Below are 26,594 nucleotides of genomic sequence, written 5' to 3'. Positions count from 1 at the left end.
GAAGTGTGGAAGTGCTTTTGTTGCTAATTCATCCATCCTGGCTCGCTTCCACTTACTTGCCAACCCTGCCCAACTGAATTGAGGCAGAGCAAGTAATTTGTCTTTCAGAAAATCATGAAAACCAGCATTATGATCACATTTCTTCTTTCTTCTTCTTGAAAGCAGCTGTGCTGTTCAAGGGGTCAGTGCTTCCCCTGAAAGCCTGCCAGATGTATTTCCAAGTCTGGCTTGCCTTCACCATGGGGGTATTGCTGAGCTGTGTTCTTCAGACATCTGCCCTTCTGCATCCTTCATCTCGCAACTGCACAAGCGATGGGCAAATATCCTTCAGTCACTCCTACAAGATTGACCTGCCTGAATCCTCCCAGATTAAGGTGGGAGCAGATCCATCGCAGCTTGAAAACGGCAGTGGTGTGCAGCTAGATCCTGGGGAGGTCAAGGAATATGAAGAGCAGAATATAATCTTTAGGCACAATATCCGTGTGCATGCACCCAAAGGAGACTGTGAAACTTTGAGCCACATTAAGGATCTGCTTGAAAGGATGGAGAAGCTTGAGAAAGAGATGGCAGAGCTGAGAGAAGTTTGTAGCCCTCAGAGGTGCTGTGGAGGAAGCCATGGTAAGTAACAACTGCACTATCTGTTCTTACATCACAGGTACAGCACATTTACTGCAGAGATTTTGGGACTGCCATCCATTTGCCAAGATTATGGAGGTTCTCCACAAGCAAAATGCTTAAGCCCTAGAGATGGGGTGGTACTCTGGTTTCTGTGGTGTGAAAGCAAATCTGAAGGTCCCAAAATGTGGCAGTACAACCATTTCTGGAACCAGCACAGGGGAAATCTCCCCAGGCACCTCCCAGAACTGGAAGGGAATAAGTTCCTAGGTTTCACATAGGTGGGAAGATTCAATGGAGGAATTTCTAGAGGACAGGAGGGTGGAAGACAGGAAAAGACAGCAGTAAGAAATGCTTCCCTTTTCTCATTTTGAGAGGTTGAGGGAGCTGGGATTGTTTAGCCTGAAGAAGAGGCAGCTCAGAGGAGACCTTATTGCTCTCTATGGCTACCTGAGAGGAGATTGGAGTGAGGCTGATGTTGGCCTCTTCTCCCAAGTAACTAATGACAGGCTAAGAGGAAATGGCCTCAAGTTGAACCAGGGGAGGGTTAAGTTTGTTACTAGGAAGAATTTCTTTCCTGAAAGAGCGTTGCGACATTAGAACAGGCTGCCCAGGGAGGAGGTAGTCACCGTCACTGGAGGTCTTAAAAAAATGAGTGGATGTGTCACTTTAAGACATAATCTAGTGGTCATGGAGGTGTTGGGTAGAAGGTTGGACTTGATCTTAGAGGTGTTTTCCAACCTTAATGATTCTATGATTTATTTATTGTTGCTGAGCATCTGTTTATTCCTCTCTGATAACTAAAAGAAGAGCAGAGTTTATGGTAATGGTGGTGTGTGGTGGCCACTGGCTCTGCCTGCACTCACAATTGTATACCATGTGACCTCTAAAAAGATTAACCAGACTGATGTTGTTTAGGGAATGGAGACAGGGAGAAGTGCTAAGTCTGTGCTTGCAGGGAAAATGTGGATTTACAGCAGATGAAAATAATGTGCTCTCCATCTTTATAATAACTGTGGTGAAGAAATAGCTTAAATTACAGCCAGGAAGATTCAGGTTAGAGGCTGTGAAAAGCTTTTTAATTGCCTCTCTGGGGTGGTCATGGCAGCTGCATTCCTGCTGACTGTGGACAAATGTGTTGGGAAAGGCAGGCATGGAGCTGGTCCCTCTTTGAGCCTGAGGCATTAATTGATCTCTTCAGGTCCTTTTCAGCCCCTATATTCTGGTGATGTTTTTGCTTTCCTTTAGTGACCTTGAGCACACTTTCACACTACCTGCCCATTGTAATTTTTCTAATTTTCTTTTCTTTTTAAATATTCCTCTCCTCTCTGTCACACTCTCACCATTGTGCATCCTGGTGCTGCTGTGGCCAGGCGTCTCACATTGCAGTGGCCATGGGACCTTCCTTCTTCAGACCTGCAGCTGTGAGTGTGAGGAGGGCTGGGAGGGCAGCGACTGCTCCCACCCCACCTGCCCCAGCCACTGCAGTGCTCGTGGGCACTGTGATGGTGGCAAGTGTGTCTGTGATGAGCCTTACTTTGGGGAGGACTGCAGCCAGCAGCTCTGCCCTGAGAACTGCAGCAGCAACGGGGTCTGCGACACAGCCCGAGGGGTCTGCCAGTGCTATGAGGAGTTCATCGGAGAGGACTGCAGTGAGAAACGATGTCCCCAGGACTGCAGTGGCAATGGGTTTTGTGACACAGGAGAGTGCTACTGCCACGATGGCTTCTTTGGCCTTGACTGCTCCCAGGGTAAGATGTGCCTGTGAGTTACTTCTCCCTTCTTTCTTTGAGTTTCCCCCTCTGTCTCCCATACACGTTTGTTTAATCTTGTAGTTAAGCCAAGCCTGGGATCACCATGTTCCTCAGATCAGAGTTCCTGCTGGGCTAGGGATTACTGACTGGTCCTTGTCTTCGAGAATTGCTTGGAAAACATTCCTGAATTGGGAAAAGGTGGAAATGCAGTTAAAAGTAACACTAGCACGAGCTTGTGTGTAACAGATGGAGAGTGCAATATGGGTATGGAGCCTGTGATTAGAGGGAACTAGAGTCTGTTTCTTGACATAAAAATGAAACAATAGAAGGTACAGCAATGTTTGCTGCAGTGTGCTCTGCTTGCCAATGAAGTAGCTGGGTTGATAGAACCTGTGAAACAAAGGACATATAAATCCTTTAAATCCTATCTCCCTTTGAAGTGAGGTCTTTGGAAAATCCTCCCTATCCTGCTCTGTTTCAAGGCAGATTTGCCTGAGAAGACCTGTCTGAGATGACCTTGAGGTGTGTGTATCCAGCAGCTTCTGCTCAATTCTGAAAAACTTGTAATCTCTCTATAGCCTGGAGTATCAACCTGAGGTTATCCTGAAGTCACCTTTCCTTCTCAGCACAGCACTTCTTGGTCTGATCTTTTCACAGCTTCTTGTGAAGAAGTAGGTGACAGTCACACACTGAGTGCCAGGTATTACTCAGGGTTTGTGGTGACCTTACTCGCAGGTCTTTTCTGCTCTGCATCATGCCTCCTCTCAGACTTGATTTGTCTCTAGTTCTTCATTATTTGTTTCTAATTTTTCATATAAACAAGAGCTCTGCATCAAAACTTCACCACTACCCAATATGTTTCTCTGTGGCTCCAGCACTCTTCTCTCCTGTCAGTAGAGTGGAATTTGGAGCTCAAGTAGCAGCACCTGAGAACTGCTGCCCAGCTGTCCTCTCCCAAAGGGCTGGCTGGGCCCAGCCTTGGATTCTCTTCCTTACACAAGCCTGCAGCTGTGTGAGAGGCCTTTGTTTTCTCACTGAGTGAGTACTGCAGAGTTAATGCATATAGCACAAAACATTTTGCAACTGTTTCTGAGCGCTCCACCTCCGCTCCTTAAAAGCCTTTTAAGTCCAAAGGCAAGTGATTTCCATCTCAGTATCTGCAGCCAAGTGCTCCTCTCCCATAGATGTCAAATTTTGCCTTTCCCAGTTTGGGTTAGATTTCTGCATCCTGGCAGAGTTACACTGAGAACTGTTTTTATTTATTTATCATTATTACATTCTTGTTTTCTGTGTCTCAGATCCTTAAATGACACATTCTGTTCTCTATTGCCATGGTAACTGGAATGTCTGAACACCTAGAAGGCACTATCAAGCATTCAACATGATAATTAATGTCTTGAACTTCCTTCTGAAGGAGAAACAAAGAATGAGGTCACATTGAACAGCAGGTATTGGCCTGTGCTCTTCCTGGACTTAGTTTACTGGCACTGTGGGATATATGAAGATGAATAAATCAGCAGTATAAAAGAAGAGTATCCATAAACCCAGCTTTTTGGTATCTTGGCACATTAGGTTAACCAGGAAGTCTTGATGCTGTGGTCAGGAAATTGGGAAAGAAAATAGAGGGACTCTTTGCTGTTCCCAGGAGAACTCCCAGCCAGTGCCCACGTGAGCTCTCAGCCCAGCACTGAGACTATAAATGTGCTGCTCATTTCCTTCTTGCTTCAGCCATTAGGGTCTCAGCCTGTCTCTGGAGGAGAAGCTCCCTGATGGAGAGAGATTGATGAGAGTGAGCAGAAATGAGATGGACTCTGGCACAACCCACAACCACCCAATCTCCCTAATTCACCTCCGCAATTAGTGCTGTGTCTGGGATGAACCCTTTCACTTCAGGCTTGCAGGTCCTCTGCTGTTGGAGAGCAAGAGGAGGAGGTTTGCAAGGGTTACCAAGTCCAGGCAGTGCCAGTTTTTGTCAAGTCCTGAAGTGCTCAGGCTTGTCATATTGGCTGGAGATGATGGCTCTAGTGCATGTCAAGGCAGGGAGAGAAATGGTGTTGCAAAAGTGCATTCCTCTGGGCTAGAGAGTCACTGCCAAGAAACTCTCATCAGAGTCTAAGAAGAGTAAAATAATTTAGGTAGGAAAAAAGCCTTTACCATCACCATGTTCAACCATTAACTCAATGCTACCAAATCTGGTGCTAAACCATGCCCCTCAACACCACTTCTACACAGCTTTTAAATTTCCCCCAAAGATGGGAACTTCCACCACATTCCTGGGCAGCCTGTTCCAGGCTTTGGCAACCCTTTTGGTGAAGAAAGCATCCGTAATATCCAATCTAAGCCTCCCCTGGTGCAACTTGAGACTGTTCCTTCTCTTCCTGTCACTTGTTACCTGGGAGAAGAGACTGACCCCCACCTGGTTCCAGCCTCCTTTCAGGGAGTTGTAGAGAGCCAGAAGGTCTCCTCTCAGCCTCCTTTTCTCCAGGATAAACATTCCCAGTTCCTTCTGCTGTCCCTCTTCAGACCTTTCACCAGCTTCATTGGCCTTCTCTGGACACACACTAGCACCTCGGCATCATCCTTGTAGTGAGGTCTCTGAATCTGAACCCACTGTTCAAGGTGTGGCCTCGCTACTGCTGAGTACAGGGGGACAATCACTTCTGTGGTCATGCTGGACACAGTATTTCTGATTGTCCTGTGTTACCACAGCTTCACAAGCACCCCACAGGCAAAGGGGAGGGAAAGTAACACACAAAACCTCTGAGTTGGGATAAAGTTGAATGCAAGCCTATGCTGCACAGTCAGCTGAGCAAGAGCAGCAGCAGGAGCTGGCGATAAAAATGATTCCCCCCACTCAAGCATTTGGAAGCCAGCTCAGCGGACAAGGTCAACACTCCAAAACCAGGAAGTGGAAGCAGCAACTGGAACAGGAGGCCTCTCATGTTACCATCTGAACTTCAAGCCCCATGATGCTTTGCTCCTTCCAGCACTTTAATATTGAAGCTGGCCTGATGGCAGCATGGTATTGAATACACATCAGCAGATTCAACTCAACCTGTGACACAGATACAGGTCAGGATGCTGGTGGCCTTATTGGCCAACTAGGCAGATGCTGGCTTGTATTCAGCCAGTTCTCAACCACCACCCCTAGATCCTTTTCTGACAGGCAGTTTTCCAGCCAATCTTCCACAAGCCTGAAGTGTTGCAGGGGGTTGTTGTGACCAAGTGTAGTGTCTAGCACTTGGTCTGGTGATATCTCATCCCAACAGATTTGATGCATAGACCCAGCAAGAAATGCCCATCTTGGAGGTACCAACTGACCCAAGCATTGTCCAAAATGAGTTTCTTATGCCACATCTCTTCAGAGAGGCAGGTACAACCCTCTTCTCATCCATGCTTGGACAAGAGTTAAACCCCTTCATACGTACTATGATTCTTTATTATTGTCCTGCACAGATGCGTTATTCAAATCCAGCTTCTGTATTGCTAGGAGAGGCAGGCTGGGTGTTCTCACATCTTGTACAATGTTTTCATCAAAAGCAACTGCATGCACCTATTGAGGGTGGAATTTGGTGTGAGCTGTGAATTACACTGGGGAATGAATACTGCCTTTCAAGTGAGAAGACTCTTGTAATGTTGTCTGACCTAACAGTGCTGACACGTGCCTTTTACACGTGCCTTTTCACTTGCTCACTGGTTTTTGCTGTGATTAGTGCCTTGCTAATGAAATACAGCTGGTATCTGGTTTGAACAGTTTATGATGTGCTTACTTGTAATTAAAATCAGATAAGCTTTCTGATGGATGTTCTACTTTGACTGCTTTCAAGGGCCGCTTCAAGACACTGATGAGCTGTCTTGTGGCAAAATGCTGAAGGCACTATTGGTGCCCTGAAATTTATTATATGCAGCAGAATTTCCTCCTCCAGGCACCACGTGTAAGTTTCCATCAGTATAAAAGCTCAGTTTTCTCCCTCTGCCATGGAGAGCCTTTGTTCCCCAGTTATGGCCACCAGCTGACATTTAGAAGTAACTCTATGTGATACAAGAAGGTTTTGGCTTTGGAAGGGATGGCTTTATGAGTTGTTTTCCCCATGCCAGTATGGGTTTAGAAGTGGGAAAGAGTCAGCCAGGAAATGATTGTATTTGTTACTGACTGCAGTATTTATTTGTATTTAATGATATGCTGTCAAGCAGAAGGAAATGGACAAATCCATGATGACTACAGGATGGGAGCTCAAGTTCTGCATTCTTTCTGCATTCAGAATAGGTTTGGCCATCTAACAAGACATCATCCTCACTGCAATGTTTTCTTTGTCTTTTCTAGTGCTTGCTCCTCAGAATCTGCAGCTGCTGAACTCCACAGAGAGTTCTCTGGCTGTCAGCTGGGACCCAATGATTGATGTGGATAAGTACCTCATTAGCTATTATCCACTAGGCTATGAGAGGTTGGTGAAACAAGTCTATGTGCCCAAAGAGCAGCTCAGCTATGATATCGGGGGTCTCCACTCTGGCACCACATACAACATCACACTTCATCATGTCAAGAAGGGGATTACCAGTGAGCCCCAGTATCTAGAAGCAGCTACAGGTAGGAGCATGCAGTGTTTTCCTACAGTCAGAAACTGTATATCTCTAGCATTAGATTCAAACAAATGGAGCAAATTGTTTTGCTTTGCAGGTTTGTAACATCCTGCCTGAGCTCTGGAGAACGTTTTCTTTTTCCAGCCTCAGTTGCTATTTTCTGTCACTGTTCTTTTCTGTAGAATCTGTTCCCAGACATGTATCTTTAGGATTAAATGTATTGCAAACTTCCTCTCTTTCCCTTTATGTTGTCCAAATCCTACCCCTGAATTCCAAGGAATCCATAGTGTTGCCTGCTGTGAAAAACAGGAATGGAAGCATGCAAGATAAAGCCAGCATGTTATTAAGAATACACTGTTTGACTGCACAGAAGGGACTTCAAAGTAGGCAGCATGTCATTCCTAGGTCCTAGTTTGCCAAACATCTCTGTAACAGTGAGTTTTCTTCACAGGCTTATTCAGTCCTGGGAAGAGACTAATGCTGCTGAGGTTAGGAGGTTGAGAGTGGAGAGACTGTGTATTTGAAGCATTCTCTCAAGAACTGAAATGCCACTTTGTTAGCAGCTGATATTATGCTGTCTGCCTGCACTTGGTGAAAACAGTGAAAAGTTTGGTTATTCTGACATTTTTCTTGCTCCTAGCACAATAGGTGGGAGGAGCTGAGAGCCAGAAAACTCTTGAGTTGGAGTGTTGTGAGGGATAAAGCAAAGCCTGTTGAAATAATGATTGTACTGTACTTAACTCTTCAGTTTGCCTGAGGAAAACGTCTCTGGTCTCAAAGCAGGTGACTGGGCATGGAAGAGGATTGCTTAGCAAACACCTGCCTTAAGTTTACCTTTTCATGCTGCTACTGCTGCTTCCTCATAGCCCTCTGGTGTCCTTCCCAGTCCTGTCTGTACTCAGTGCCGTCTGGGTAACGGAGGAGATGGAGCACTCCCTGGAAGTGGAGTGGGAGAACCCACCAACAGATGTGGATTACTACAAGCTGAAGTTCAGATCCTTGGTGGCGATGGATGAGAAACAGGTCACGGTGCCTAAAAGCAATGATCCTAAGAGCAGACACATCATGACCGGTGAGAATGTGTGGGTATTCCAAAGTGGGCAGGGACAGGGAGAAGTAGCAGGACTGACTGATGATCAGACAACATTTGTGAGACAATGCTTCACTTGTGTGGATTGCTAGTTTTCTTTCACTTCCTGTCTCCTGTGATATCTATTGGAATTTCTCTATCCCATAATAAGTGGTGTCTCTACAGGGAGAGGCTTCCATGCCCTGTGGAGAGCAAGTCTCAAGGCATATTTATTCAGCTTTCATTCCATCCTTGTTAGGAATAAAGTATATTCTTCTGTTTCAGAGCTGGTAGCACTAACATTGTGAAAATCTCCCTTTATTATAATTTCCTAAGGGCAAGCCCAGACCAAAAGTGCTCTCAAGGCAAAAAGAAGTTAGATGTAAATCCAGGTTTCAAGTTTCCCTCTTCTACAAAACTAGAACTGCATAGACTAAACAAAACAGCTTTCTTGAAGAAGAACTACTCTGTTCCTTAACTGTTGGTAATGCTCCCTTTTGCTCCTTGTAGGTCTGAAACCCGGCACAGAGTATGAGGTCACTGTCATACCTGTGAAGGACAATGTGGAGGGGGAACCATCCTCAGTGAGTGGTAGGACTGGTAGGTGAAAGTTTCTTTTACAATAGCAAAAGGTGTACATTGGCTGCTTATTCATGTATGACCTGCAGCCAGGTCTGCTATATCTTGTTTAACCCCTAACACTACCCCTAGCTCAATCTCTTGTCTTAGTTTTTAAACCTGCAGTAACTTCACTTAAGCTTAACTTTACTGATGGCTCTAGCCCGACACAGGGTAAGTATCGTAAGCTGCTTTATCTGGTCTCTGAGGCCAGGAGCAATAAGGAGGAGGACAAGTTCTTCTTCCTTCCTGTATTGCTTGCCTCCAGTATTGTTTTTCTACTCACAAATTGAACAGAGGAGCAGATTAGCACGTCACTGCCAGGCCTGCATTTCCTCTAGGGGCTATGAGCCCCAGTCTGCTCTACAGCTGCATCATGGAGGTGAAGTTGTGCTCATCCAGTGGGCTGCACAGTGGTAGAGCCCTGGCATTCCTGTAGTAGCTTCAGTCTTTGCTGCTTACATGTGAAGTGACTGAACAAGCTTTAGCTTCTTCCTGGCTCTTAGAACTTGAAGCTTTGGACTCCTTCATCTGGTCACAGAGCTGGAGTCAGATATAGTCATCTCCAGCAGGAGGAGAAGATAGATGCATCTTTTAAGGTGACTTCTGCTCCAAGTGGGTGCTCAGTTCGAGCAGAATGGGGTCTGGAGGCTTTGGAGAACACATCTTCTGAGGAGCAGCTGAGGGTACTGGAGTTGTTCAGCCTGGAGAAAATGAGGCTGAGGGGAGATCTTCTCACTCTCTACACCTCCCTGAAGGGATATTGCAACCAGGTTGGGGTCAGTCTCTTCTCCCTAATAAAAAGTGATAGGACAAGAGAAAATAGCCTCAGGTTGCACCAGGGGAGGTTTAGGTTGGGCATTAGAAGAAACTTTTTCACTGAAAAGGTTCTCAGGCATTGAACAGGCTCCCCAGGGAGGTGATTGAATCCCTGTCCCTGGAGGTGTTTAAAAGACACAGAGATGTGGTACTGAGGGACATGGTTTTGCACCAGCTTTGGCAGAGCTAGATAATGGTTGGACTGGATGATCCTAAAGGTCTTTTCCAACTAAAACAATTCAATGATTCCGCTCAGAAGGCCTGGCAGGTTCTACTGTTACTTAACTCTCATTTTTCCTGTTACAGGGAGCCTAGCCATTCCAGGCCTGAATGTTGAAGCAGATCTGGAAACTGTTGATTTAGTGATGCATCAAACCCATAAAAAAAATAAAGGCAGGCTATTTTAAAGCTATTATATGGCAAAAAGAGAGCTTTAACATTTTGAAGTCTCATTCTATCTGTAAAATTCTGGCAGCTGTGAAATTCAGCTCCCTTACGAAAGGGTAGGCGTGCAGCATCCGGAGACTGAAAAATCCCAGCTCAGGTCTGACATTCTTCAAGTTGTCATGTAAATTATTAAAAGAAAATGGATTTAAAATAACAAGACCTACAGCCTCCACACTGCTATTGTAAGCCTGTGCTTCTTCCCTTTGATTATTTGAAACAGCCTTGGCTTGTGTTTTCAAGCTGTTCTTCACAGACATGGGGGCAGCGAAACTTCTTAAAAAGGAGGGGAAAGAGAAGAAAATCCACAATGAGTAATCCTGTTCCTGTTCTTATGTAACCCCTGGAATTTAGGAGCTATGACTGAGACAAATCCCAGCTATTGCAAGAGCTACCACTAAACTCTGATTCATCACCCAAAATAGCAGAAGCCTTGGGGGAGCCTGACAGACAGGTCTGCAGGGTGGGCAGAAAGAGAGGAGCAACAAATGGCTAACACTAGAGACGAGTAGAAGGATGAGGGCTATACTTGATGCTGTGAGGAGGGCAAGTGAGAAGGTAATGCTCAAGCTGCTACCCATGGAAGGTGAGGCAGGTAGTCTACAAGCTCTTCCTGCAGAATAAAAATGAAGATTCTCATCTAAGGGGCCTACAAAAAAGCTGGGGAAGGGTTTTTTGCAAGGGCTTGTAGTTATAGGACAAGGGGGAATGGCTTTAAGCTAGAAGAGGGAAGGTTTAGACTGGATGTTAGGAAGAAATTCTTTCCAGTGAGGGTGGTGAGATGCTGGAACAGGTTGCCCAGGGAGGTCATAAATGCTCCCTCCTTGGAGGTTGTTCAAGGCCAGGCTGAACGAGGCCTTGAGCAGCCTGGTCTAGTGAAAGGTATCCCTGCCCCTGGCCAAGGGGGTTTGAACTAGATGATCTCTAATGTCCCTTCACACCCAAACCATTCTGTGAACTGTTCTGCCTTCTCCCCACTCTGTGCAAGCTGTTTCCTCATGAATGCCTTTCTTACTCAAGGAGCTATAGGGAAGAGCCTAGGTGACTTGGTTTTAGCTGGCCAAAGCAGCAGGCAAAAATGAAGGAAATATGAATGTGTTGTGACAGGGTAGTGGTTTAATTCAAACAGTTTCTTAATCCTGCTCTTTGAAACATTCTCTCAGGAGTTGATAGCCCAACCAATGTGACCACCAACCAAGTGACAGAAGATACAGCCACTGTTTCCTGGAATAAAGTTGAAGCTCCCATAGAGAGGTACATGGTGAGATACACCTCAGCTGATGGGGACACCAAGGAAGTAGAGGTGGGGAATGAAAATGACACCATCATCTTGCGGGATCTGAAGCCAGGCATGGAATATGTCATCCATGTCTGGGCAGAGAAGGGGCCCCAGAAGAGCAAGGCGGCAAGCACCAGGGGTGTGACAGGTAAGTTGTGGCAGCAGCAGCAGAGGGAGTCATGTCTGGATTTCCACCTCCATCAATTTTACTTGTATTAGTAAAGCTTCTCCTGCTTTGCACAGGTTCTTAGGGAGGCAAAAAATTCATGTGATTCAGTGTGACTGAATAGGCCTCCAGCTCTGCTTGAAGACTTGGTTGTGAATTCTGTCATGGATGGACCCTGTGCAAAGCACCAGCACAGAGGACAGTGAAGCACAGCTAAACTTAAAGCCTTGTAACTAGAATGTGTAATTCCTGCCTTGCCTTTAAAATGCTGTAAACCACCCCCAAACTTTCTGTGAGGTGACTGTTCACAGAATCACAGACTAGTGGGGATCAGAAGGGACCTCTGGAGATCTAGTGCAACACCCTTGCTAAAGCAGGGTCACCTACACCAGGTTGCTCAGGATTACAATATCCAGGGAGGTTTGGAATCTCTTCAGAGAAGGAGACTCCACAACCTGTGTGGACAGCCTGCTCCAGGGTTTCAGCACCCTCACAGTAAAGAAGCTTTTCCTTATGTTTACAGGGAATCTTCTGGGTTCCAGTTTGTGTCCATTGCCTTGTCTTGCCACTGCATACCACTGAAAAGAGTCTGGCTCCCTCTTCCTGATACCCTTTAGATATTTCTTAGCAGCAACGAGATTCTCCTTGCTTTGTCTCCTGGTCTCCAGGGTACACAGCTCCAGCTTTCTCAGCCTTCCCTCACAAGGTAGATGTTCTAGTGCCCTCATCACCTTAGTAGCTTTGTGCTGGACTTACTCCAGTAGTTTCTTGTCCTTCTTGAATTTTTTGTTTGTTTGTTCTTTTAATCCTTCACTGAAGTGCTAAATACATCTTAGCACCTTGAAGAACAAAAGACCTACAGATACCTCCCACACAGGTGGAACAGCATTTCTTAATTCTGGTTTATTCTGCTGCAGTCTCTGAACTCAAGGGCACAAACCCACAGCCAGACTGTAATTTCCCCCACACCAGCTTAAGATGCACTCTGGTTTACCACATATTAGCTATGGTAAAAGTTGTGATTTTCCACCTGCATGTGCTAATCTCCTCTCTTTTGGAAGATGAAATTGCATTCCTTCTCATTTTAATGAAAGATGCTGAGGCTGGTTTGTGTCACCCTGGAGTGGAGCATGCTGGGAACCAGCCTTTGAATAATCACAGCTCAGCTAGAGCAGTGGAAGATGCTCACCTGGGGGAAGAGAAATCAAGTGAATGGTTTTCTTGATATGAAAAGGAAGCTAGTTCTTTAGTCATCATTGCACTGCAGCTGGGTGTGGGCTGTACCTCTATGCATATGCAGTGCATTTAACTCCTTAACTTCCTGGCAGTATCCCAGCCAGTCACCTCTGAGTGGAAAAATAGAATTGTTTTGGTTGGAAAAGACCTTTTAAAGTTAGAGTCCAACCATTCTCTAACTCTACCAAGGCTGGTGCTAAACCATTTACCTCAGCATCACATCTGTCCATCTTTTCAACACCTCCAGGGATGGGGATTCAACCATCTCCCTGGGGAGCCTGTTCCAGTGTTAGAAGAAACTTTATCCCTGTAAAGGTTCTCAAGTGTTCAACTTAAAACCTCCCCTGGTGTAACTTGAGGCTATTTTCTTTCATCCTCTCACTTATTCCTTGGGAGAAGAGACTGACCCTGACCTGGCTCCAGCCTCTTTTCAGGTAGTTGTAGAGAGCAGAGACTTCCTTCATCCCCCTTTTCTCCAGATTAAACTCCAGTTCCCTGTTCCTCATAAGACACATTCTCCAGACCCTCTTCTCCAGCAGGGGCTGGCTTGAGACAATGGACCAACTTGAATGCAGGTGGCTGGCCAAGTTTCCTAATTAAGTGTTTGACTGATCCTTACTAATCTCCTCTGGCTGGGAATTTGAGAACATAGGAGCGCTGTGCCAAGCTGCCCACAGAGTTGTGGAGTCTCGGTCCCTGGAGTCATTCAAAAGCTGTCTGGACATGATCCTTTGTGATTTACTCTAGGTGGCCCTGCTCTAGCAGGGATGTGGGACTGGATTTTCAGAAGTCCCTTCCAATCCCTACCATTTTGTGATGCTGTGAAAGGTCATGGGCTGTTGGGCTGTCCTTGAAGGACCACATTCCTGCAGGCTATTGTGACAGCGACTTAAGCGTTGTGAAATCTAGGGTCATGTGTCCATCTGTGAAAAGGGAAGGGGAGAGATTGTAACAATGGGAGGAGATTGAAAGTGGCTATTTTCTAGTGGAGAGTGTGAGCATAGTCTTCATTAAGTGATGCTGTCTGGTTCTTCAAGCCTTCTCTTAAAAATTTGTCCATCTAGTGTCCATGTAGTGGGCATAGTCACCATCTCCTGGGATAGGGTCTGGCCTCTGATAGACTGGTATTTGGTGAGATACAACACAACTGATGGAGATACAAAGGATGTGGAGGTGGGAAAAGACAAGAGCATCACTGCTCTGATAGGACTGAAGCCAAGCAAAAGTATGGTGCCAGCCTCTGGGCAGAGAGGTGAGCCCAGCAGACTCAGCAAGTTTTGCTTGATTATGAAATAACCTTGTTGCAGGAGAGCTGCAATTCAGACAGGGATTCTGAGTAGGGGATTTGGGGGGGTTGGGTTAATTCTCAGAGCAATCCAGGCAAGAGGTTGTGATCTTCAGAAAGCAAAAGACAGTCACACCAGATTCTTCATGGACTTTCCACTCTGACCATGGAGGGTTGTTGGCTGTGCTTTTGTTGCTCCCCTGCAAAAGCTTGGCTGTTGCATCTGTGAGGAAGAGAGAGAGATCCTAGCCGAAATACCCCAGAAGTGGGCACTTCCCAGCTTTGTAGTTCAGGCCCATCCTTGGTAAGAAATGGAATTTAGGAAGTGGGAGGAAATTGGTAGGGCCCTTGAGGGGAGGAAGTGTAGCCTTACTGGGATGTTCTTCGCTCCTTGCTGTTCCTGCAGCAGTCATCAGCCCACTTCACTCAGTGCAGTGTCTTGGCCACCTTGGCACTGACATGTGAATCTGTTTCCCTTGCACTGTATCCAGCAGTGCAGAATTGTCTGGGGCTACAGACAGTGATATCTGCTGGGACTGGCTTTAGGGTCAACTATTTATACTGCATGATCAAAATATGTTTTGTGTCTAGAAACAAAATTTGTGTTAGATTTACCTGTTTGGAGAAAAAAGCAAGCAAGCTTTTGGACACATGAGACCTTTTTAGGTCTTTGGGAATAAAATAATTTCCCAAAGCTCATTTGTTTTTCCAAATATATTTGTTATCTAATAAAGCACACTAGCTCTGCCTATAAAAACTGTGTGGTTTGGGTCTTCAGACCATAGAACTATCCTGAATCTTCTCATAATTGTGACCTTTGCTGACAGAAATCGACAGCCCAACTGATCTGGTTGCTGACCAAGTGACAGAGGATGCAATTACTGTTTCTTGGAGCAATGTCCAGGCTTCAATAGACAGATACAGAGTAAGCTACACCTCATCCAGTGGGGACACACAGGAGAGAGAAGTGGAGGAAGGCAAGAATGTCACTACCTTGGCAGGACTGAAGCCAGGCACGGAGTATGCCATTTACATCTGGGCAGAAAAGGGAGAACAACAGAGCAAGAGGGCCACCACTGAGGCTGTGACAGGTAAGTGGGCAATAGATTTTTAAGAGTGTAATTTGCTTTGCCTTAACACTGAGTAAGACATTTCACAGCAGAGGGAGATTCAGGCTTAACAGATCAAGTCTCCAGTTTAGTGTATGTTGCTGTGAAACCTCCTTAACATCAACCCAGAGAGATCCTGTACCTCCTCTTCACCAGCAGGGAAGGGCTGGTGGGTGATGTGGTGGTCGGAGGCTGTTTAGGGGCCAGCGACCACGAGATAATTGAATTTTCGGTATTTGGTCAAACTAAGAGGGGCAGCAAGAAGACCTCCACTCTGGACTTCCGGAGGGCAGACTTCAGGTTGCTCAAGGAAATAATTCAGAGGGTTCCTTGGGAGAAAGCCCTTAAAAATAAAGGGGTCCAGGAGGGCTGGACCTGCTTCAAGAAAGAACTGATGAAGGCGCAGGAGCAGGCTGTGCCGGAAGAGGAGCCGCCGGGGCAGACGGCCAGCCTGGTTGGGTAATGAACTTTTAATAGAACTAAGGGAAAAAAAGAGGGTGTATCACCTTTGGAAGAAAGGTGAGGCAACCCATGGAATGTTTAAAGATGTTGCTAGGGCATGTAGGAAGAAAATTAGGGAGGCAAAAGCACATTTGGAACTTAAACTGGCCTCTGCTGTGAAGGACAACAAAAAGTCTTTCTATAAATATATTAATAGCAAGAGGAAGGGCAGGGACAACCTCCACTCCTTGGTGGACATGGAGGGAAATGTTGTATCACAGGATGAGGAAAAGGCAGAGGTACTTAACACCTTCTATATACTACAGATGGGCTGTGGTGTTAATACTAATAAGGATGAGGGAAAATAGAGCCTTTCACGGAATATCTTTGGTTGGAAGAGACCTTCAAGATCATCCAGTACAACCCAGCGCTGCAAGGTCACTACTAAACTGTGTTCCTAAGCACTGTGTCCATACACCATTTAAATCCCTCCACCACTGCCCTGAGCAGACTATTCCAATATTTGAAAGCCCTTTCAGTGAAGAAATATTTCCTAACGTCCAGCCTAAACCTCCTAAAGCCCTTTGCAGCAGTGTCTCTTATGTATTGGTATAGCCTTGCTTTATTATAATTGCTTCATTTGTTTATCTTTTATCATGTAGTAGGGAAATGCTCAGTTCCTATTTGCAGATGGAGGAATCAAAGTGCAAGCTGACTATCAGCATGCATGATTCCTTTTCTTTCAGTAGGATGATTAATCCTTGTGCTTCAGTTGTTCTTACCAGGACTTGTTCCCCTTTGGAGCAGTCCAGGTTAAGATGTGGTTTAAAATGACATTGTAGAGCTGAGTGTCTGAACAGACTGCAAGAAGTGGCAAGTGTTTAAAGGACCCATGGTGTAGGTCAGAGACTTGCTGAAGCAAGATGAGTAAATGCTTCCCCAGGTCATCCTGGTCTCTTTACAAAAGTCTGGTCAGGTGCCATGGATGTGAGCTTCAGAGGTTTGTGACCATGAGAACACAAAATAGCAACATACTTTGCAAGGGCTCTCTTCTCTCCAGTTCAGGACTGGCTGTGCTGTTCCCTAGAAAAGCTTCTATGAGGATCAAGGACAGACTCCACTCAAACCACCTCAGACTGTGACATCTCTGAGCTTTACAGGTCAAATCAATGAGAAATTGGGCTTGAAAAGAGAAGAAACTGGCAAGACCCTTGAAGGGAAGGAGCATCACTGTGTCATGGTACAGCCTGATTATGACTGCCCATCTTCTTCACTTCTGTCTCTGCAGAAATCGATAGCCCGGTTCACCTGCTGACTGACCAAGTGACTGAGGACACAGCCACCATCTCCTGGGACAGGGTCCAGGCTCCCATAGATAGGTACATGGTGAACTACACCTCCGTTGATGGTGACACAGAAGAAATAGAAGTGGGAAAAAATGAGACTGCCATGACTTTGGCAGGACTGAAACCTGGCATTGAATATATAATCTTCCTCTGGGCAGAGAAAGGAACCCAGAAGAGCAAGAGGATCAGCACCAAGGCAGTGACAGGTATTCCAGAGAGTTTGTGTGCTTCTACATGATGCTGTGTCCTCTCAATTTGTGTCCTGTTTTCTTCTGGTCTGTTGGAGGTCATATGCTAGACACTGGTTTGTTTGGCGATCACCTGTGATGTGGGGACATCTACGCTATAGGCACTTTCAGGAGGGTCTTAGCTAGGCTGAAGACTGACTGGCAGAGGACACTGCTAACATCTCCTGGGAATGAGGGAGAAATGGAGCAGGAGACAGGTCTTGCTGTCCTAGTTTGAAGCCAAATGTGGTGTGCATCATCTCTATTGGCCAGGGAAAGGAAGCAAGCAGAGCAAGAGGACAGGGGCAGATGCTCTCAAGGGTGATCTGTGGAAATCTTGAAGTGTGATTTTTTTGCAGCTGTATAGAGCATAATATAGACATCATAATGTAGACTGTGGCCTTCCAGTACTTAAAGGAGGCCCATTAGAAAAGCAGGGACAGACTTTTTAGCAGGACCTGTTGTGACAGGACAAGGGGTGGGTGATGGTTTTAAACTAAAAGAGGGAGACTAGATAAAAGGAAAAAAATGTTTTATGCTGAGGTTGGTGAGACAATGGCCTGGGTTGCCCAGGTGGTAGGGGTCCCATGCCCATAACTATTCCAGGTCAGGTTCTTTGGAGCTCTGAACAATCTGCTCTAGTTGCAGATGTCCCTGCTGACTGTAGGGTTGGACTAGATGACCTTTAAAGGTCTCTTCCAACCTAAACTATTCTATAATTCTGTAGAGGATTACAGAAGAAGCAGATGTTGTAACACAGAAGTGATGACAGCTGATGGTGCTATTTCACTAGTCCTTAATCTAAAGCATCTGGTGCTTAAAGTGCTGCTATCAAGCCTAACAATAACAGAGGTGTGGCAACCCAAGTTAAACCATTTTAGAATTGAGGAGTTAAAAATAATGGCCTGCCCTTTGACTTGTGACCTTAAACTGGTCCTAGGAGACTGCCAAACAGGCTGAAATCTGTCCTATTCAGTCAACCATAAAGATTGTGGTGTACTGGGAACATTTCAGAGTTGCTCCATATCCATTGGCCTTGCTAATGTATTTTTTCTTAGCTTCTGAGTCGAGCTGGTGTGAGATGAGCAGCTGAAGTCTGGATTTAGGGCAAGATGCCCAGCAGTTCCCCAGTGCTTACAGAAATAGAGGGCAGCTGACAGGGACAAATGGAAGCCAAAGGACTGAACCTATCTGGAACAAGAGACATGAGGAGAGTTTCAGCAAATTGAAATGCTGGGGGTTTTTTGAACTGGAATGGATGACACCTGGAAATGTCACATGAGGTGAAACTGCTGGGAGCAGGGAGTGCATTTTTCGTATTAGTGGGGATATTTTGGAACTATCTGCACAAAACACCCCCATGTAACCTTTCTGTGTGTTATGGTTTCAAAAGCAATGGCACCTCTACCAAAATAATACAGCTTCTGAGGAAAAAAATATACACTTTCTTACTCAAGGTGAGGAAAACTGTCTGTGGCAGGGAGCTGCTGTGCTGTAGTGTTGTGAAACTGCACTCCTAAGACTCCCCTTCCCATCCCTTACGTCTGGAGAAGGATTTGGTACCTTTTAGCTCCCTCTCCTGTCCAGTGGAAGGTATACGTGTGATGGGTAGCTTGAATCAGAATCAACCAGGTTGGAAGAGAGCTCCAAGATCAAGTCCAACCCATCACCCAGCCCTAACTAATCCACTAGATCATGGTGCTAAGTGCCTCATCTAGTCTTGTCTTAAACACCTCCAGGGACACTGACCCCACCACCTCCCTGGGCAGCCCATTCCATTGGGCAATCTCTCTTTCTGTGAAGAACTTCTTTCCAAAGCCTAAACTCCTCCCTGTGCAGCTTGAGACTGTGTCCTCTTGTTTTGTTGCTGGTTGCCTGGGAGAAGAGCCCAACTCCCCCCTGGCTAAGAGCACCCTTCAGGTAGTTGTAGACAGCAATAAGGTCTCCTGGAGAAGGTTTCTATGTCCTTTCACTTAAAGCAGTTGTTTATGGAAGTCCCTCAAATGAAGCATGAGTTAATAAGATAATGACCTGACGTTTAACTCATGGGCTTGATGAAAGGTGGTCTCAGTTAGGATCAACAACCAGTGTTATAAACAACATCCTATGTGATCTGTGGTATTGCTGTCTCTGTTCTCCTTGTAATTTGCTTGGTGTTTTGAGTCATAGACTTGTGGAATGTTTTGGGCTGGAAGGGACCTTGAAAGGCCATCTAGTCTGATGTCCCTGCAGTGAGCAGTGACTTCTTCAGCCCTAAACAACCTGACCTGGAATGCCTTCTAGGGATGGAGCATCTACCACCTCTTTGGGCAACCTGGGCCAGTGTTTCACCACCCTCAGTGTAAACAGTTTCTTTCTTCTCTCTAGTCTAAATTTCCCTTTTTCAGTTTCAAACCATCACCCCTTGTCCTGTCACAACAGGTAGTGTTAAAAAGCCTGTCCCCACCTCTCTTATCTGCCCCTTCAAGCCCTGAAATGTCACCAGAAGGTCTCCCTGGAGCCTTCTCTTCTCAAGGCTGAGCAACCCCAACTAGCCCTGGTCTCACAGCAGAGGGCTTCCATCCCTCCCAACATTGCTGTGGTCTCTTCTGGCCCCACTCCAACAGGTCCATCTCTCTGCTGTGCTGAGGACCCAGGGTTGGCTCCAGCAGTGCAGGTGGGGTCTCAGCAAAACAGTGTTTGATTTCTTCTTGGCCTTGTTCTTCTCCATGGCCTTTCCCCAAATGTTGTATTTCACTGAAACATTTGAAGTGTTGCTATGCTTACCTTCATAGCACTCTTCAAGGTCTGGGAAGTGTTGTTGCCTGGTTATATGAATGGGGACTGAACTAATGGATGTTGACAACATCCCAGTCCCCTGGGCAGGTTTGTGGAAAAGCAGGGAATTGAGATGAATTACTCAGTTTGCAATAAACTCAGGCATACTTCAGAGTTAGAGCACTCTTCCCCAAAGGTCAGCACTGCCCACCAGGAAACTTCTCTCTGAAAATTGAAAGCCGAACAAATCTTACTCCTTAAATTGTTTTCCTTAAGATTTTCCCATAGAATATAGCAGCTGGCACAGGATGAAAATTAGGGAGAGGCCACTTCCAGTGTTGTTACTTCCAACCAAGCTTTAGAAATTGCTTTTACCCTCAGGGAAGCACTGTGGCTCTGTTGTGAAGATCTCATAAGATGCTTTTTGACAACTGCTATGAGCTGGCATTGCTTAAAAAGAGTTCTTTTCTTCTCAAGCTTAACTTGGTCAGTCTGACTGCACAGGAGAAGTCTGGCTAAGCCTTACGAGGTCAGTGAAGAGGCCAGTGTCCCATATACAGCTCAGACTAAACTGGGTTTCTTCATATCTCTGCATTTACTAAAGAAGGCTGAACATCAGTCTGTGAGTGCTCCTCAGAGATGAGCCTGATGGAGACTTCTAAGGGAGCTGTGTCAGGAGCTTCTGGGCCCTGTGCAGTAGAGCCAGTTGCAGGGCTCACCAAACATCCCAAACCAAATCTGTGGAAGACCTTGCTGTGTTTGGTCTAGATTTCTGCTGTTTGCTAGCTCTGAAGGTCACTGGGTGACTTCTCTACTTTCCAGTTAATAGGATCAGGCCTTGAAAACTCAACCCAAGCCCTGGGCTGCAGTTTGCTGTCTTTTATTTTATGCAACGGGACTTGAATTTTCTTTTTCAATAGAGATTGATCCTCCCAAGAACCTGCGTGTATCAGAGGTGACTCCTTCCACTGGCATGGTTACCTGGACTCCTCCTGCAGCACAGATTGATGGCTATGCTCTGACCTACCAGGGTCAGGATGGCACAAGCAAGGTACATTGAAATCCTCAGACATGCAGATCCCATTGAAATCACCCCTATGACTACTGGCTCTACCAATTGGGTCTTGTGGGTATATGGACCACAGAAAAAGAATGTTGCTATCCACAGCCTAAGGAGGGAGAGCTTAAGGCAAGAGATGTGCTACTGTCATGAGTACAAGCTGTGGAGGGACTGTCACAGTGATCTCTTCCCAACAGATCTCCAAGTGCAGAAAACATGCTTGCTTCTTCAGTTTTCTGACTTACTACTTGGAAGGGCAGAAATCACCAGGGATAGGATGACTTCACTGTTTGAGACCTTGCCTCAGATCTTCCTTCTGAGGAGATCAGCTCCAAGGATGTACAATGACTGTGCCTGTCTGAACTCAACAAGAAAAGCCCACAAATCCATATGGAGTGTGAGGCACTGTGGTCCAGAAAAGCTAAATGCAGTTCAGGGTGGGGTCAAGCTTTGATCTGTTTCACTTGGCAGGAAGTACAGCTGGGTCCTGGCAAGCAACAGTTTGTGCTGGAAGGACTGGAACAAGGAATGGAGTATACTGTCTTTGTGATGGCCTATCAGGGAGACCACCAGAGCAGAAAGATAGACAGTACCTTCTCAACAGGTAGGAATTGGCCTTAGGTGTTTTATTGCCTGTGCTCTGCAGCTCTTGTGTTTACTGGCAGAGGTCAGAGATGGAGTTCACGTTCTACAGATGCGCTGGGGCACTATGTGATTGGAAGCATCTAGCAAATCAATGATGTCCCCTGACTGGGTGTCCTTTCTCAGCCCCACCATCTGGAGGCTTGGAAACACAATGGCATGGTGTGGGTGGAGATTGTGTTTGCTGGCCAGTGCTGCTGGCAAGCCTTGCTGGCCAAGTGTGGGACAAAGCCTGCTGGTGAGCTGCCAGTGGGCAGGAGAGATGATGATACGTTAGAGATCTTTCTGCACCGTCCTAGCCATGGTAGGGCACAGCTGTTTAAATATTCTGGTGGTGCTGGGTAGCTGCCTGGGTTGCTTCCAGAGGTTGGGAAATGGACACCTAAATGGCAGCAAATGAAACAAAATCTCACCCCAGCTTGCTGTGGGAGCCTCTTGTACTGTGCCAGTGCCCACAGGGCTTGCCAACTGTGGGCAAATTGTGAAAGGCAGAGAAATTAAAGTCCTTGTTTGCTGGCACTCCCACGTTTACAAAGAAGGACTCTTCTTCTTCCTCTCACTGTGACTCAAGACTGCAGCCTGTGGGGACCCCATCCATGTGCCATCTCCCTGTCAGTGGGAAAGATTGCCAGCAGCAACCTGCTGATGCAGCTGGGTGCTCTGGGAGTGCACAGTGGAGGCTGCTGCTTTCTTCTCTTCCAGTACTGTTGTCCTTAGGTGATTCCTGAGGGCGTGAAATGCCTTCTCCAGCTCCATGGCCTGCTTTGCTGGTGTGAAGCTTTGCCCCTTTGTTCTCACAGCTGGCCTCCTCTTCCCATACCCTGCGGACTGCAGCCAGACACAGCAGAATGGGAATGCCACCAGCGGTCTCTACACCATTTACCTCAACGGGGATGGCAGCAGGCCACTGCAGGTGTACTGTGACATGACCACGGATGGAGGTGGCTGGATAGTGAGTGATTCTTTGCTCCTCTTTTGTTTTTGTTATGAATATAATCAGGTGGACCTGGTGCTGGTGTTAGCTGAGGCTCCTTTTCTCTACTGGTGAGGCTGCACCCCAAATACTGGGTTCAGTTTTGGGCCCTTCACTGTATGAAGGACATTGAGGTGCTGGAGCGTGTCCAGAGAAGAGCAATGAAGCTGGTGAAGGGTCTGGAGAGCAGGTCTGGTGAGGAGCAGCTGAGGGAACTGGGGTTGGTCAATCTGGAGAAAAGGAGGCTGAGAGGAGACCTCATCACTCTCTACAACTCCCTGAAAGGAGGCTGGAGTGGGGTGGGGGTCAGTATCTACTCCCTAGTATAAAGTGATAGGATGAGAATAAAAGGCCTGAAATTGTGCCAAGGGGGAGTTTTAATTTGGATATTAGGAAAAACTTCTTCACTGAAAGAGTGGTCAGGGCATGTGTGGAAAGTAAACTGTGAAAGGTGCACAACTAATACTTGCCCCAGTGCTTGTGTGCAGTCAGAAAATGGAAATGGATTCTTGTCTGTGCCCTGCTTGGGGGCGGTGTTACCATCAGCTAGAGCTGTCCACCTTTTCCATTTGCATTTGTACCAGGATGAGCATTGCTCAGCCCCATCTTCCTTGTCTCTCCTCAACCTGTCCTTGCTTTGCAGGTGTTTCAGAGGAGGAACACTGGCCAGGTGGATTTCTACAAGCGCTGGAAAAATTATGTGGAAGGCTTTGGAGATCCCACTGGGGAGTTCTGGCTTGGTACAGTACATGGGTGTGACCAGTGAGGAACTGAAGATGAGCCTTGTGGGACCACCTAAATTCTGAAATACTCAACTGCACTAGCCTGCAGTTTTAAGCTGTTAGCTTTTGTGTCTTCCTTAGAAGTGCCAATGAAGTACTGAGGCCATTGACATCTTTGGGCTTTGGAGCAGTCCCAGAGCAAAACAGACTCTGGAAAGGTTTATTTCAGGCATGTGTGTTCCTGTGAGAGGGGTGATAAAGCAGTTGCAGAGACCAGGATACTAGACAGAACTCAGTCCATTTTGTCTGTCTTGCTGCGTTAGTGAACTCTGTGGATCAGAAAATCCAGTACTAAGTAGGTCAAGGCCTTTGGAGCAAGAGTCTTTAAATGTTCTGGGAAAAACAGCATTGCACTAGAGCCAGTCTTGTGCTGGTTTAGGCTGTTTATTTTTTCTGATGCTGTGGTCTCTGAACAGAAGATAAGATAAGACAGCATAAACTTGGCAAAATGTCATGAGAGCATCAAGCCGAGGAGGAGTGAGGCAGGAAATAGCTGATTTTACCAAAATGGCCACAGGATGAGAGGAGTCTAGGTCTGTAGAGGTGATCAGGTTTTTCCCTTCTTAAGAGTAACTTTTTTTCTTTTCTTTCTTCAAGGTCTTGACAAGTTGCACAACCTCACAAGCAGCAGCCCCATCCGCTATGAGCTGCGGGTGGATTTGCAGACAGCCACTGAATCCGTCTATGCTGTCTATGACTTCTTCCAGATTGCCTCGAGCAGGGACAGATACAAGCTGTCAGTGGGGAATTACAGAGGCAATGCTGGTGAGGAGTGCCTGGGACGTGTGCTGTCTCTGCTTAGCGCAGGGAAGGAAATACTGGGACCTGTGTATTTGCTTTGCCAGTAGCCTGGGAGTTTATTAGGTGAGGTCAGGTCAAGCAGCTCTCTTTGGGGAGAGAAGTCTGTACTTCCTGGAAGGCTGAGGAGCGTGTGCTCCTGATGAAGACTGAGAAAGTGTTTCATGGGAAAGAGAGGGCTCTGTAACCCAGTGAAAAGGCAAACCAGGAAGCATTTCCTTGAGGTAACCTGTGCTGATGGGGGAGCAAATTCTGGGGTTCCCCACCTAAGAAGAGGAAAGGAAGTGGCATTTGCTCAGGATGGGAGTTTGCTATCCTGGTGCTAGCTTCTGCCACTTGGTAAATCCTCACCATTGCCATTGTGTCCAAAGTCTTCCAGTTGTCTTTTAATGTTTTCTTGCTATGAGGTTTAGATCATCAGCTGGGGAAATACATCCCTTGAGAAGTTATTGTCCAGACCTAGCCTGTGCTCTTGCTTTTCCCCAGACAGGCCTGCTGTGTTCTGCCTGAAGGGTGTATTAAGCCCTCAGACTGAGCAGCTGTGCTCTTTTATTCATGTCTTCCACCCCTTCCCTTAGGGGATGCAATGACCTACCACAATGGCTGGAAGTTCACTACGTGGGACAGAGACAATGATGTGGCTCTCAGCAATTGTGCTCTGACCCATCATGGTGCATGGTGGTACAAGAACTGCCACTTGGCCAACCTCAATGGAAAATACGGGGAGAGCAAGCACAGCGAGGTGAGTGGCAGAACGCACTGTGGGTGATTAGCTCTTCTCTCTAGCCTTCAGAGAACATGTCAGGGAGATGTCTCTACTTGGAGCAGAAAAAGATTACCCAGGCTCTCCTAACTCATTTCATTTGAAAGAAAATTAGAATAGAATAGAAATTTGTAGCTTTTACTCTTTCTTCCCTAGATCCAAAGAACTTGAGCTCAAGGCCTGTCTGATTCTTGTGAGCAGAGATAATTGAGATGAAGCTGTTTTGAGTTCTGAGAGGAACACATAAAAGCACAGTCCCTAGGAGCCATGCTGGTATGCTGGGTCACATGGCGTTCCCCAAGGCTCAGTATTGGGACCAGCCCTGTTCAGTTTCTTTGTCAATGACTTGGATAGGGGATCAGGGGCACCATCAGTTTGCAGACAACACAAAATTAGGTGGGAGTGTTGAACTGCTGGAGGGTAAGAAGGCTCTGCAGAAGGACCTGGATAGGTTGGAGTGATGGGCTGAGGCTGACTGAATGAGCTTCAACAAGGCCAAGTGCCAGGTGCAGCACCAGGGCCACAACAACCCCATGAAACACTGTGAGCTTGGGGAAGAATGCCTGGAGAGCTGTGTGGCAGAAAAGAACCTGCGTGTATTGACTGGTAAGCAGATGAATGAGTCAGCAGTGTGCCCAGGTGGCCAAGAAGACCAATGGCATCCTGGCCTTTGTTAGAAATAGTGTGGGCAGCAGGAGCAGGGAGGTGATTGTCCCTCTGTACTCAGCATTGGTGAGGCTGCACCTCGAGTGCTGCGTTCAGTTTTGGGCACTGCAGTACAGGAAGGACATTGAGGTACTGGAGCAGGTACAGAGAAGGGCTGCTAAGCTGGTGAGGGGCCTGGAGAACAAGTCCTGTGAGGAACAGCTGAGGGACCTGGGGCTGTTTAGCCTACAAAAAAAGGAGGCTGAAGGGAGACCTCATTGCTCTCTACAACTACCTGAAAGGAGGTTGTAGAGAGGTAGGCACTGGTCTCTTCTCACAAGTAACTAATGATAGAATGAGAGGGAATGGCCTCAAGCTGTGCCAGGGGAGGTTTAGACTGGACCTCAGGAAAAAAAATTCACTGAAAAGGTTGTCAGGCATTGGAAGAGGTTGCCCAGGGAGGTGGTTGAATCACCATCCCTGGAGGTATTTAAAAGCCATGTGGGTCTGGTGCTCAGGGACATGGCATGGTGACAGACTGGGTGGAGTGGGTGAAGTGGCTGGACTTGATGATCTCAGAGGTCCTTCCTGGCCTGGATGCTTCTATGATTCTGATTCTACAGGCTTATTTTGGGCTTGAAGATGGCTCAGTCCTGTTGTGTCAAACCTGGATAGAGATTTGATTGATATTAGGTGTGTCTGGAGACTGATAATTACAGCCAAAATCTGGTGAACAACTGCATCTCTGTGTATCAGAGGGTTAGGTGGTATTAGAATGGGGCAGTGGTGGACTCCAAACACCTGGTCTGGGTGCTGTAGTAAAAGAAATTCCTTGGTCTTTCCCCAGGGTGTGAACTGGGAGCCATGGAAAGGCCACGAATTCTCCATCCCTTTTACTGAGATGAAGATCCGCCCTCAATCTTCCAGAACTGAGCCAGTCCTGGGGAGGAAGAAGAGGACTCTCTCAGGGAAGAGGATGAAAATTGGGGCTTAAATCAAAGTCTGTGCAGGACAGTACCCAAAGATGATTTGGTATTTCTTAACAAAGATTCAGATGGCTTTCTCCAATATGTTGGAGGCAATTGCTGATAAATGTGCACACAGAGACCTCTAGATCTGCAGCCCACCCTCCTTGCCAGCCTTTGGGGCTCCTGATGGGTGATCTGTCAGAGGCTGGTAGTGGCC

General features: G+C 46.6%; 1 protein-coding gene across 1 annotated transcript; it reads left to right on the top strand.

Annotated features, from left to right (window-relative positions):
• Nucleotides 1–209: 209 nt before the first annotated feature.
• On the top strand, nucleotides 210–26,553 carry TNN (tenascin N). Its single transcript, XM_009904076.2, has 15 exons — nucleotides 210–618; nucleotides 1,989–2,366; nucleotides 6,694–6,957; nucleotides 7,837–8,022; nucleotides 8,530–8,619; nucleotides 11,064–11,327; nucleotides 14,694–14,957; nucleotides 16,705–16,968; nucleotides 20,667–20,797; nucleotides 21,278–21,410; nucleotides 22,249–22,400; nucleotides 23,065–23,161; nucleotides 23,801–23,968; nucleotides 24,580–24,743; nucleotides 26,257–26,553. Exons 1-15 carry the CDS (start codon nucleotides 210–212, stop codon nucleotides 26,401–26,403), a joined length of 3,111 nt encoding a protein of 1,036 aa, XP_009902378.2. The 3' UTR covers nucleotides 26,404–26,553.
• The last annotated feature ends 41 nt before the right edge of the window (nucleotides 26,554–26,594 follow it).

The sequence above is a fragment of the Dryobates pubescens genome, chromosome 11 (genome assembly GCF_014839835.1).
Source record: "Dryobates pubescens isolate bDryPub1 chromosome 11, bDryPub1.pri, whole genome shotgun sequence".
NCBI lineage: Eukaryota > Metazoa > Chordata > Aves > Piciformes > Picidae > Dryobates > Dryobates pubescens.
This window is presented reverse-complemented; position numbering and strand designations above follow the sequence as displayed.

Coding starts and splice junctions, on each gene's coding strand:
- TNN (XM_009904076.2), top strand. CDS start 210: ATGTATTTCCAAGTCTGGCTTGCCTTCACCATGGGGGTATTGCTGAGC. Junction 2,367..6,693: donor TGGCCTTGACTGCTCCCAGG/GTAAGATGTGCC, acceptor TGTCTTTTCTAG/TGCTTGCTCCTCAGAATCTG. Junction 16,969..20,666: donor CAGCACCAAGGCAGTGACAG/GTATTCCAGAGA, acceptor CTTTTTCAATAG/AGATTGATCCTCCCAAGAAC.